This window comes from Hyperoodon ampullatus, assembly GCF_949752795.1.
Source record: "Hyperoodon ampullatus genome assembly, chromosome: 19".
Taxonomy (NCBI): domain Eukaryota; kingdom Metazoa; phylum Chordata; class Mammalia; order Artiodactyla; family Ziphiidae; genus Hyperoodon; species Hyperoodon ampullatus.
Window position 1 is genome coordinate 19,268,690 of NC_136932.1, and position 13,083 is coordinate 19,281,772.

Below are 13,083 nucleotides of genomic sequence, written 5' to 3' on the forward strand. Positions count from 1 at the left end.
CCACCAGAAGGTAAGCCCTGAGAGGTGGGGACTGGTTCTCTGTATTCAACCCTGCCCACCCCGTGACTGGCACAGGTGTAGGGATGGGTAAGGCAGGTGTTCTCGTCTGCATTTTGCAGAGGACACTGTGGCTCAGAGAAGGAAAATGACTTGCCTGGGCCCCACAGGCAGAGGATGTTAATGACAGCAGACACGTGCATAGCACTTACTGTGTGCCAGGCTCTCTACTAAGCTCTTGGCTATATGAGATCCCCACAACAAGCGTATGAGGTAGATCCTATTGTCATCCCCACTTTACTGATAAGAAACCAGAGGTACAGAGGGGAAGACAAAGGACTGAGATAAGTCTGGTATGAAAATCCTTATTTTTCACTGTTCATACCCCGAGTGCCAGCTGCGGAACAGGCTACAGCCGGTCCCCTGAGGTGCTTGAGAAAATCACAGATTCCAAGTCTCTAACCCTGAGATGCTGGAGGGGGCCCAACCAAATCTCCAGACTGTTCCTATTTACACCACCACCCCTGTGCCCTGCCCAGGCCACACCTGGCTGCCCTCCCTCCCAGGGCCTCACCAGCCAGTGGCGGGGAGATGAGGATGGAGATGCTCTCCAGGACGGTGAAGAGGCCCAGGGCGCTGGAGAACCGGTCCATGGGGACAATGTCCATGAGGACCTGGAAGAGGAGAGCACCAATGCCGCTCATGGACACGCTGTACACCAGGCAGTAGCCCACCAGCACCCGGAAGTCGGCCGACGCTGCGCACGCCAGGTTGGTGAGCCCGTTGAGCAGGGCTGCCAGGCTGAACAGGTACTTGCGGTGACTGGCAAAGTCCCGCCGGCCTGCCACCAGCCCAGCCATGGGCCGCAGGAAGATGTTGCTAAAGCCAATGATGGAGATGAGCAGGGCCGCCCTGTGTTCATCCACCCCGTGCCAAATGGCATACGGCACCAGGAAGACGTGGGGCAGCGGGAAACCCATGATCATCCAGACGACTCCCAGTGTGTACACGCGGTAGCCCACGTTGTGCCGCAGGACATCGAAGGCCAGGTGGCGCTGGACGGCCCGACCGCATGCTGCTGGGCAGCCTGGTGCGGGTCTCTTGGAAGGTGGAGGGAGGCCATCTCTGGTCTCAGGGGTCACACTGGCAGGCACGGGCCTCAGGATGGCCCCACAGACACAGCAGTGGAGGAGAACCCCGCCGAAGATGAGGAAGCTGCCTCTCCAGCCCATGTCCTCCAGAAGATAGCGGGAGAGCAGTGGCCAGAGCATGATGCCCAGGGAGACGCCCGCCGAGGCCAGCGCGTTGGCCAGCACCCGCCAGCGGGTGAAGTAGAATCCCAGCACAGTGATGCTTGACTGAAAGCTGAAGCACATGCCCAGGCCTGCGGAAGGAGAGGGGAGGACCAGCTCCAGGGCGCACCCAGTGCAGGGACCCTGGAGTCATGTCCCAGGTCTGTTCTCCTTCCGTTCCAGCGCAGACCCACTTCCAGGTCCCCAGGGATTTAAGATGGAATCAGCCTACCTCACCACCTCCCTAGAAGCATCCCACCCCTCAGATCTGTCCTCTCAAGGTTGCCAGGGGCACACCTGTTCCCGCTGGCACAGCACCAGGGGGATTTTCAAAACCCTAAATCAGGTTAAGTCTCTCTGCTGCTTAGCACCTTCTAAAGATTTCCCATCACACCTAGAAAAAACGCCAGAGTATTTACTATGCCCTGGAAGGCTCTGCACGGTCTGGCCCCTGGCCACCTCTTGGGTGCCATCTCAGGCCACTCTCCCTGTCACTCGCCATGATCAAGCCCCATCAGTCTCTTTCTCTTCCTCTGGACATTAAGCTGCCCACCTACTCGGACATTTGCAGTTGCCATTCCCTCTGCCTGGAATATGCTTCCCTCAGACTTTCCTCTCCTGACTCAGCTTGGATGCCACCTCCCCCCGCACTCCGTGCACAGCTAAACGTGCTGGAGAGAAAGTTCACAACCACGCTGTGACCACTGGCCTCAGGCAGGCCCTCGGGCCACCCATGGTGCCACTGTAGTTCCCTCGACCATGTACTCTCCCCCCTCTTAGATGACCACCAGGCCTCCGTCCTCTGAGCACCCCGACACCCCCCTCCCTCACTGCCAGCTGACCACCTACCTTCCCGTCTGTGACAATGGACAGTCCGTGCTCCCAGTCAAAGGCAACCCTCCACTTCTGCCCTGCATCCTGTCTACTTGAAGGCACATCCCTCCAGCAATTTCCTTCTCCTGTGGCATCCATTATCCCCTCTTTACTAGATCATTCTCCTTCATTGTTATTTCTCCCGTTAAAACAAAATTTCTTGGAAATACTGTTTATCTCCACTGTCTCCAGTCTCCCTCCTCCTCTTCTCTCTTTTTTTTTTTTGGCCATACCACGTGGCTTGTGGGATCCCAATTCCCCGACCAGGGATCAAACCTGGGCCACGGCAGTGAAAGCCCAGAATCCTAACTACTAGGCCACCTGGGAACGCCCCTATTGTTCTCTTTTGAACCTGTTCCAATCAGGCTTTCATCCTTACCTCTGTTCCAGGATTCCTCTTATCAAAGCCGCCAACCTCCACTTTGCAAAGCCAAAGATGAGGTCTGATCCCCACTCGGCCTGATCCATCAGTGGCTTGACAGTCGCTCCCTCCCTCCTGTTGCGTACTTTCCTCACTTCCTTTCTCAAGAAACCCCACTCCCTCTCTGTCACTTCTTCCTACCCAGGCCTCTAACCACTGGAGTGTCCGTGTCCTGGGCCTCAGGCCTCAGTCCTTTACATCCACCCTCCCTTGTTCCCTTAGTGACAGCAGGGCGATATCTCATCTCGAGACGAGTACCAGCCATCTCAGGATCCCCCAGCTGCCTGCTCCAGCTCAGTCCTGTTCCCTGAACTCCAGACTGGATGTGTCCACGCCTAAGCCTCCCATCCTCCTGAGAACCTGCTCCTCCCCTAGTGTCCCACTGTAGTTAGTGGCTACTGCATTCTTCCATCCTCCCCTTGGGGTCACCCTTCTTGGCTCTTGGGTCATCCTTGGGTCCTTCTCTGCACCTCACATGCCGTCCTGAACACGACCACTTCCCATCTCCCCAGTCATACCACCCTGGTTGAAGGTACCACCAACTCCCGGCTGGGTGGTGGCCATGCCCCTGCCTGTTCTCTGCTCCCAGCCCAGCCCCCTATGGTGTATTCTCAGCACCGCAGCCAGAGCAGTGCTCAGTGCTTCACAAACAGCGGCTGGATGATGTCCCTCTGCCCGAACCCCTCACATCGCTCCCCATCTCACTACACAGCCTTTTAGGAACTAAACCTGTATCTGGTCTCCCCACCCCCCCACCCCTTTGACCCTTCATTCATGCCCCTCCACCCCATGGGCCTCCGCGCTGCTCCCTGAGCACTTCTGGGCCTTTGCTTTTGCCGTTCCTGCTGCCTGGAATGCTCTTCCCCAGACAGCCTCCTGGCAGCCGCCCTCACCTCCTCCTGCCCAAATGCCACCTTCTCTGCAAGGCCTTTCCCGACCGCCCTGCTGAAATCAGCAACCTCCCCCAACCCTGCTTCACCTTCCGCATTGGCTGCTTTAGTTATTCAACCTCTTTACTTGTTTAATCTCTACCCCCCCACCCCGAACCGAGCCGGGACACGATCACATCAGCAGTCCTGTCTGCTCAGGTGCTTGTCATGATCAGATATGATCCTTCTTCCTCCTCTGTTCATTGTTCCTCTCCCTCTTGTGACTGGAGGCAGCCCCAGAAGATTTGGTGCTTCGCCTGCCCTGTTCACTGTGCCTGGCCCTTTTCAGCCTTGCACCCAGCAGCTACCCAGCAATTCTCGACGTGGAATGACAGTCACCTGTGATGAAGCCTGCCGTGAGGTAGAGCTGGCCGAGGGTGCAGCAGAAGGACCCGGCCACCATGCCCAGGCTGGCCAGCACGCCGCCCAGCATCACCGTCGCTCTGCAGCCGAAGCGTCCCACCAGGATGCTGCACAAGGGTCCTGTGCGGAGGAGGCAGCCCGCAGGTGGCAGCGGAATGACAAGGTCAGAGGGAAGGGGACAGTGGGATTGGGAGGGGGTTCCAGCAGGAACTAGCAGGTGGCTTAACGGGCAGAAGCCCCGGAACATACAGACCTGGGTTCCGAGCCCCGCCCTGCCACAGACTGGCTACGGGCCAAGCAACGCCAATCCCTCTCTGTGCTGCAGTTTCCTCCCCCAGAGACTGAGGGGTCAGACTGGGTGATGTCTGGCCAGCTGTGAGGTGAGGTGCTGCAAATATTCCGTTTGACCCTGACAAGGATCCCCGGAGGTACAGACTGAGGCCGTTCACTGCACTGACCTGAGGCCACTTCCGTCCAGGTGAAATGGGATTGGCTTGTGACCTGGGTGGACGCCCCTCATGGGGGTCTGTCTTGGTGGACGAGGGTCCCAGGGCAGTTAAATCATGGTGAGTGCCGCCTCCAGCCCCTGCTCCCCCTCCCCCATCCTCAAGAAGACTGGCCACAGCCCTCCCACCGTCCTTCAACCTGTCCAGGGTGGGCAGCCTGGGGCCCTGGGCCACCCTTCACCCACTGGCTCTGGCCTCTGGGGCACTCTGGAGAAAAGCAGGTGGGGTACCCTCTCCCCCCAACCCCCTCCAGCCACCACCAAAGTCTTGCACCCAGATGTTGAGCTCCTGGTAGGGAGGGGCCTGTTCTCCCTCACCCACCCCCACCCTGAGCTGCTTTCTCACCAGTGCAGACCCAGAGTAGAAGTGAGCCTGTCCTGGCCGCCTGCTCTCGACACCTCACAGGGCCCCATTCACCAAGTACCCTGCCCCCGAGTACACACAGCAGAGTTTCTCCAGAGTTGCTTTACCAGAGAGCAGCCAAAGGGACAAGGAAAGTGTGTGTGTGCACTCGGTGTGTGTCTGTGTGTTTGGCGTGGAGAGAGGATGTGTGGGTGTGAGCCAGTACGAGTATGGGAGCGAACATGGGAAGTGAGCGGCCCGTCCTCAGAGGTAATCAAGGAGAGGCAGCCATAGAGGGAGAGGCAAGGCTTTGAAGTGGACATGACTGCCGACTCACACATCTCTCCCACCTCATACTCTGGCCTGACTTTGGAAAGGTGACACAGAGGAAAGCCCTGCGTCATCGAGTTGGGAGTGAGGGGCTGGGATGTGTGCCAGCTCAGCCGAGACAGCCAAGGGCGTGGGGTGGGGCGCTGGGAAGCAAGGTGTTTCTGCTTCCACCCTGAACTCACTGCAACACCGGCAAGGCCTTGTACTTTGTGCTTGCTTTCCTCACCTCTAAAACGTGTGGGGGTGAGAGGTACTTAGGATCAAGGACACTTTCAAGTTTAAAATTTCCATGATACTCTGAATGAGTGTGGGCTAAAGGGGTGTGTGTGGGGTGGGGGGGACACAGACAGACAGACAGGAGTCCCGGGCCCACTGAGATGCTGGCACACCTGCTAGGCATGAGTCTAAAGCTGGTGCGGGAGTGAGGTCCCCAGCGAATGCCTGGCTCCCAGCCCCTGGCCCAGACCCCTCTCTGGCTGCAGGGAAGGAACTGTCTGAGATTGCCACTTCTGCCCAACCTTGCTGACAAAAAGGTTATGCGGTCTGGGCTGGGCCTGGCCTTGCTCCTTGCCAGGCAGCATGCTCAGGGGTCATTGCAGTGAGGGTGGCTTCTATCCCAGTCTGACTTCCCTCTCCATTTGAGGGAAGGACCTGGAATAACAAGCAGGCTGCTGGTGCCAGGTGGAGGGCAGGGCAGGAGGTAAGCAGGGAGATGGATCAGCTGAGACAGGCAAACACACCCGTGGGGAGAGCCCGGCGGGCTGTGAGGTCTGGCTCTAGCTGACCAGGCCCCTCTGAGGGAACGGCCTGTGGAGCTCTCCCTGGAGATCTTCCAGGAGCCCAAGGCTATTGTGGAGAACCCTCCTGAGCAGCCCCTGCCCTTCCCTTTCCCTGGGGTCAGGGTGAGGTGCTCACATCCCTGGAGGAGCCCTCCCTCCGTCTCCCCAGCCCTTGCAAAACCCCCTCTGCTTCCTGGTGAAAGATGGGCTCTTGCCCTGCCCCGATCCTGCTCCTGGTGTCTTCCTTGAGCCCCACTTCCCATCCTGAAGCCCTGATGAGGGTCTCCAAAATACTAATAATTCACAGCTTCTTCCATTGCCCTAGCTCTCAGACCTGGCCGGGACCTCATGTGATCTTCTCTCCAATCCTGTGTGGGAGGTGGGCAGGATGGGATACTGGGTGTTACTCCCATATTGCAGAGGAAAAAACTGAGGTTCCGAGAGATCACCCAGCAGGACCCCAAGCCACTTCTCCTCCAGTCTGTGCTTGAGTGCCCGGCACGCCTACAGTCTGGATCCATCTTCCCACAGTCATCAAGGGTACCGGCTTTACATCTTAGGGGCCTCTCCACCCTCTGCCCCTCCCCAGCCCAGTCCAGCCCAGTCCCGCCAGACTCCAGGCAGGGGAACTGCTGAAATCAGAGGTCTTAGGGATACACAGCACAAGGCAAAACCTGTGGCCTCAGAGAGAGGGACCAAGGAGGCCAGGGGGATTGTGGCTTCCTCCCCCATCCAGGCTCCTTTTCAACCCTCCCTCCATCCCTCCCCTGGCTGCTCACCCCCTGCATGGAGCATGGCTGTCAGGATGGAGGGGAACCAGGAGGTCTCGCTGTTGCTGGCCTGGAACTCACGCTGCAGTTCAGTGAAGAAGATGCCGATGCATGTGGGGAAGCCCAGGGTGAGGCCCTGGGTCACCACAGAGGCCAGGAGCACCATCCAGGCCCGGCAGCCCTCCGAACACTCCAGGGCCTGGGGCATCCTCGGCTACGAGCGTTGCTGCCACAGCCTCACGGCCACTGCTCCTACTGCCCGGGCCGCCTGGGGAAGGGACAGAATGGAGCTGCCAGCCCTCCCTTGGCCCACCTGACACCTTCCCTGGGTGCTTGAAACCGTCCCTTCCTCTTGCCCCAGCACCAGGTATCACAGAGGGGCACTGCCCCCTGGGAGGTGGCCAGAGGCCCATGCGCTGGCCTTGGCATCTCCTTTCACCTACTTCCCAGAGCAAGCCTGGGGGGAGGGACAGGAGGGGCAAGGAGGTGAGCCATAAGTGAGACAAGGCAGGTGGGTGGAATTCTTTCTGGTTGTTATATCACTCAGTGGTCAGCAGGTGGGACTTCCCAGCCAGCCTTGGCCTGCCCGCACACACCACGTGGCAAGCACTCGACAATCGCTTACAGAATGGAGCAGGCATCTGAGCCAGCCTAGCCCCGATGGCACACAGGCACACACGGATACCTTCCATTCATAACCAGGCTTCCTGCTCACAAACACAGGCTTTTGCAATGCCATATCAACAGCCAGGTTCACTGTCAGTGCTGCTGTGATGCCTGAGGTGAACAAGACAGGGCTGGGGCCCCCCAGGAGTGTACACAGAACAGCTAAACGAGGGCTTACGTAGATACACACGCAGAGGGCTTCCCTGGTGGCGCAGTGGTTAAGAATCCGCCTGCAGGGAACATATGTATATGTATAACTGATTCACTGTGTTACAAAGCAGAAACTAACACATCATTGTAAAGCAATTATACTCCAATAAAGATGTAAAAAAAAAAAAAAAAAAGAATCCGCCTGCCAATGCAGGGGACACAGGTTCGAGCCCTGGTCTGGGAAGATCCCACATGCTGCGGAGCAACTACGCCTGTGCTCCACAACTACTGAGCCTGTGCTCTAGCGCCCGCGCGCCACAACTACTGAAGTCCACGCACCTAGAGCCCGTGCTCTGCAACAAGAGAAGCCACCGCAATGAGAAGACTGTGCACCGCAATGAAGAGTAGCCCCTGCTCGCCGCAACTAGAGAAAGCCCGTGCGCAGCAACGAAGACCCAACGCAGCCAAAAAAAAAAAAAAAGATACACATGCAGACACACCCAGACACACACCACACAGACAAGCAGAGAGAAACACATGGAACCACCCAGGCACACAGATTTATATGCAGACACACACTTATATAGACACATACAGAAAAGTCTAGAGACACACGTGCCACAACTACTGAGCCTGTGCTCTAGTGCCCACGTGCCACAACTACTGAAGTCCACGCACCTAGAGCCCGTGCTCTGCAACAAGAGAAACCACCGCAATGAGAAGACTGCGCACCGCAATGAAGAGTAGCCCCTGCTCGCCGCAACTAGAGAAAGCCCATGCGCAGCAACGAAGACCCAACGCAGCCAAAAAAAAAAAAAAGAGATACACATGCAGACACACCCAGACACACACCACACAGACAAGCAGAGAGAAACACATGGAACCACCCAGGCACACAGATTTATATGCAGACACACACTTATATAGACACATACAGAAAAGTCTAGAGACACACAGACACAGTCACACATACAGATGCGCAGACATATACAGAGACACACACAGACATACACTTACGCAGATACAAACTCAGACAAGCCTAGAGACATACAATCAAATGCACACAGACAGACACATGCTACACAGACGTAAGGACACACACAAACTCACAGGGTCACACGCTCTGCAGACAGATACACACACCCTCACATCTTTGACTCAGTCCTACCTTGGTTCCTCGCCACCACCCAGGCCACTCTCCCCATCACAGAAGCTGCCTTAACCAGGCCGCAAAGCCCCAGCCCCCTCCCCAGATGTTGAGCCCTTTTCCAGTCCCCTCCATCCTGGCTTTCCAAAGAGCCAAAGGATCCCAGGAGCTCCTGTTCCCAAGCCTCCCTCCTTTTAGCCCCAGGCCCCGAAGATCCATGGAAACTCAGGAAACTACCAGAAATATGAAACCCCCTTCCTGCCAAGCCCAGCACCCCACCCCAGGGCCCAGGAGCTTTAACACAGCACCTAAGCCGGACCCACCCTAACTGCCTCCTTCACGGGCTCCAATCCCTTCTCCAGCCACAAGGCCTCTTCCCTCCCCAGAGGACCCCCAGGGGCCCTGCTAAGGGGAGCAGCCCATTCATCCCTAGCCCCTGGAGGGTGTGGGGCGTGTGTGTTGCGGGGGGACCTCGAGTCCTGTGTGTGGGCTGGGGGCACCTCCTGCCCTCCTAGCTCCTGCACATGACACTAGCCCTACAGATCCCCCAGCTCCGATTCTCCCGGCTCAGCCCCATGCTCTGGGCAAACCTCAGACACAGGCTCCTCCAGCAAACTGGCTCTCGCCCCTTCCAGGATTTCTGTTCCCTTGGCAAATGAAAAGGCCACTGGTGCCACCTGATCCTCTCTGTGAATGTCAAGTCTCCCCACCCTGCTCTACTGCTCACCCCCGTCCCCACGCATCCGGGCCCCTCGGTCCTCCCAGAAGGGCCGCCAGCCTTCCCTCCACCGCCCTCACTTCCTCCCGCTCCCCCCATGGTGCCCCACCCCGGCACTCCCCAGCCCCTCCCCGCTCTGGTCCCCTCTCCTTCCTCCCTCGTCTGGCTCCTCTATGGAGAGGTCTCTTTCTGTGCCCTTAGTCCAGGACTCTGACCTTTGCTCTGCACTTACCTTCCCTCTGAACCTTTCAGTGGAGCTAGTCTCTCCTCCCTCCAGGTCCCCCAGACAATCAGAGCCCAGGAAACCCTAAGCACCTTTGTTCTCTCTTTGCCCTGGCCTCCCTCTGGGAGCTGTCTTGAAGACTTTGGCCTTCCACAAGGAGGCTATCCCCTCCCATACACCCCCAATTCCTGGGTCACACACATAGCTTTTCTGTCCCCCAGCACCCCCCCGCCCCCAGCAAGCTGGTTCCCCCTCCGGAACTTGGCTGCCGAGATTCCAAAATCCTCAGCCAGAGAGAAGTCCCGTTGGTCCTTCAAGATTCGGCTCCAGCAGCACCTCCAGGAAGCTACCCTGACCCCTACCCCAGGCTAGGCTAGGCCATTTCCTGTATTTCTCTCTGTAATAGTAGTTCTCACACCACATTGGAGTGGGTCCTTCCCTTGTTTAGCACTGTCGCCCCCCTCCTCTTCCCCACCTTCCATACCACCAGCAGGACCTGTTCACAGCCCCGCACCCAGCCTCCACCTGAGCACAAAATGTAACATTAATATGACCCACCTGTGTTCTCCGGGGGGCAGGCAAGCCCAGGAACAAGGGTGACCTGGTTTCCCAGCAGGTAGGTCCATTCCAGAAGACTCGAGCAGAGCAGAGATGGGGGCTCCGGCTCCACCTCTGCCCCAGCAGAGAAGTGGTCTTCCCTTGGTACCGGCAACCAGGAGTCACAATCACTGCCTGGTGCGTGGCTGGGGCAAAGGAGGGAGACGCGGCTGGAGACACTTCACTCTGCCTTCCCGGGACTGGAGGCGAGCAGCTTTCCGCAGGAGCTGCCGACCTCAGCCCTCAGGGGTCCCCCACCCTGAGTGAGACCATCTTCATGCCCAGGTGGCCTGAAGCTGGGTTTGTGGGCAGGGCAGAAGTTCACATGACACCTCTTGTCCTCCCGTCACACACAGTCCCTGGGCTGATTTTCAGGGCTTCTCATCTGATGACAGAGGCCTAGCTAGGCCCTCAGAATCCAGTCCCAGCCCCTCTGAGCTTGCAGGTATGGGCAAAAGGGTGAGCAGATGCTCTTTGGGGTTAGGGGCCGCCTCCTCTCCCTCTGCCCCCTTCCCGTGGTGGGAGAGCTGGTGAGAGGAAAACAAGGAATCACCAGCTTCACCAGCAGCGGAAGGATGGCCAGACCCTGCAGACCCCCTCTCTGCCCAGGCCCCACATCAGGCAGGATCCCGGGCCTGAAGCCCAGGACACAGGACAGGCAGCAGTGTGGTTTCCTGCTGGACAGGAGAGCAGCAAGAACCAGCCTGAGCCTGCGGTTGACAAGCCCGCACATCCCTGCACCTGGCAGGGGCCGGCTGGGGCCAGCCACCCTCCTCCTTTCTGTGCCTCCAAAGGTGCCCCGCCATCTGGGCAGGAGCAGGCTGACCACAGCCTGGAAGGGGGATGGGATAGGCAGCAGGAACTTCCTGACCTCTTGTCACCCTGGCTCAGTCCCTGCTGTCGGGATCTAGTTTCCTTCCACTCGGCTTCCCACCCACCCCAGGATGGATCTCCTCTGGGTGGGGCTTCTGGGACGTCCAGGCGGCGTCCCCGTGGAGATTTCAGCTCAGGCCTTGGCTGGTGCCTGTCCCCTCACCCCTCAGGCCATCGCAGGCTGGGGCGGCCCAGGACCCGGACAAGAGGCTTTTCTGGATCCTCTCCCCCCACAGGCGGGAAGGGGCCCCGGAGGCCCACGGCGGGGCGGGCCCGCGACGGCGCTCACAGGGACCCCGGCACCCTGGGGACTGTGGGGGGAGCCCGCTCACCGGCTCGCCTGGGCCCGGCGGAGGGGCGGCTCCACTTCAGCGGAGCGCGGCTTCCTGCGGCCCGGCCCGCTAGCGGTGGAGGCGGCAGGACGCCGGGCGGCGGCGGGGACCGGAGGGGCGGGCCGCAGGGCTCCGGTGGGCGGGACCACCTCCGCGTCTCCAGGGAGCCGGGCGGGGAGGCCTCCGGGCGGGGCGGAGGGGCGTGCCCGGGGCCCACAGCCGCTTCTGTCAACCTCGCCCCCTCCTCTGAGTGGCCCCGACCCCGGCTCGGCGGGTTTATTTGCATGTCGTTAGCATGTCATTTGCGTAGCCAGCCTTGTCACTTTGCGGCTTCTCGATTTTCCCGCTCTGGGTTCTAGGGGCGCCAGGAGTGGAAGGGAGAAAGCGTGTGATAAGAGACTCCACCTCCCAGCGGCAGCGGGGTGGGCGGCCAGGGTGCAGGATTCTTTCTTTGGAGGCTTTAGCTGCCCAGGAGTCCTTCCAATGAAAACCTAGAGCTTTGAGGGCCACATCCAGGGGAGCCCAGGCAGGCAGCTGTGCGGAGCAGACAAGAGCGTGGACCCCTCAACCCTGGGGCAGGTCAGACGGCGCCCACCACCTCCGCGTGCGCCTCTCCCCGACCTAGCCAGCCCTTGATATGCATTGTTTAAAATGTATTCAATTAGTACAAAGTTACAGTAACCAGTACAGGCATAAGGGTAGACATATAGATCGGTGGACTAGAATTGAGAATAAACCCTTACATTTACAGTCAGTTGATTTTCCGTAAGTGTGCTGCGACGATCCGGGGTGGGAAGAATAGTGTTTTCAGCGAACAGTGCTGGGTAGCTGCATGTAAAAGAAAGTGGTTGTGGCTGGACTTCCACCTCACACCATTTAAAGAAAAAAGAAAAAAAAAAAAAAGGATTACAGATAGAAATGTAAAAACTATAACTGTGAACTTTTTTTTTTTTTTGCGGTACGCGGGCCTCTCACTGTTGTGGCCTCTCCCGTTGCGGAGCACAGGCTCCGGACGCCCAGGCTCAGCGGCCATGGCTCACAGGCCCAGCCGCTCCGCGGCATGTGGGATCTTCCCGGACAGGGGCACGAACCCGTGTCCCCTGCATTGGCAGGCGGCCTCTCAACCACTGCACCACCAGGGAAGCCCAACTGTGAACTTTTTAAAAAAGATTTTTGATGTGGACAATTTTTAAAGTTCTTATCGAACTTGTTACAATACTGCTTCAGTTTTATGTTTTGGTTTTTTGGCTGGGAGGCAGGTAGGACCTTAGCTCCCCCACCGGGATCAAACCTGCACCCTCTGAATTGGAAGGCAAAGTCTTAACCACTGGACCACCAGGGAAATCACAGAATTCTGTCGAAGAAAGCACAGGAGTAACTCTTCATGGCCTTGGAATTAGGCAATGGATTCTTAGACACTACACCAAAAGCACAAGTGACAAAGGAAAAAACATAAATTGGATGTCATCAAAATTAAAAACTTTGGGGGAATTCCCTGGCGGTCCAGTGGTTAGGATTCCATGCTTTCACTGCCAAGGGCCCGGGGTCAATCCCTGGTCAGGGAAATAAGATCCTGCAAGCCACGTGGCATGCCCCCCCACAAAAACCTAAAAACTTTTGTGCACTAAAGGACACCATCAGGAAAGTGAACAAATAACCCTCAGAATGGGAGAAAATATTTGCAAATCATACATCTGATAAGGGACTTGTATTGAGAATATATAAAGAACTCTCACAACTCAACAGTAAAAAGACAAATTAACCCCATTAAAAAT

At 57.8% G+C, this 13,083-nt stretch overlaps 1 protein-coding gene across 1 annotated transcript in view; it reads right to left on the reverse strand.

The window, feature by feature from the left end:
• The window catches only part of SLC16A5 (solute carrier family 16 member 5), a gene marked incomplete at its 3' end in the record, with an annotated part of 14,309 nt that extends 7,484 nt beyond the window's left edge, over window positions 1–6,825 (reverse strand). Inside the window, exons 1-3 of the mRNA XM_079725515.1 lie at window positions 6,612–6,825; window positions 3,852–3,995; window positions 572–1,381 (exon numbers count right to left, since the gene is read on the reverse strand). Of these exons, the coding sequence (XP_079581641.1) occupies window positions 572–1,381; window positions 3,852–3,995; window positions 6,612–6,810 (1,153 nt within the window). The 5' untranslated portion in view covers window positions 6,811–6,825. The remainder of the gene's footprint in view (window positions 1–571; window positions 1,382–3,851; window positions 3,996–6,611) is intronic.
• Between the last annotated feature and the right edge of the window lie 6,258 nt (window positions 6,826–13,083).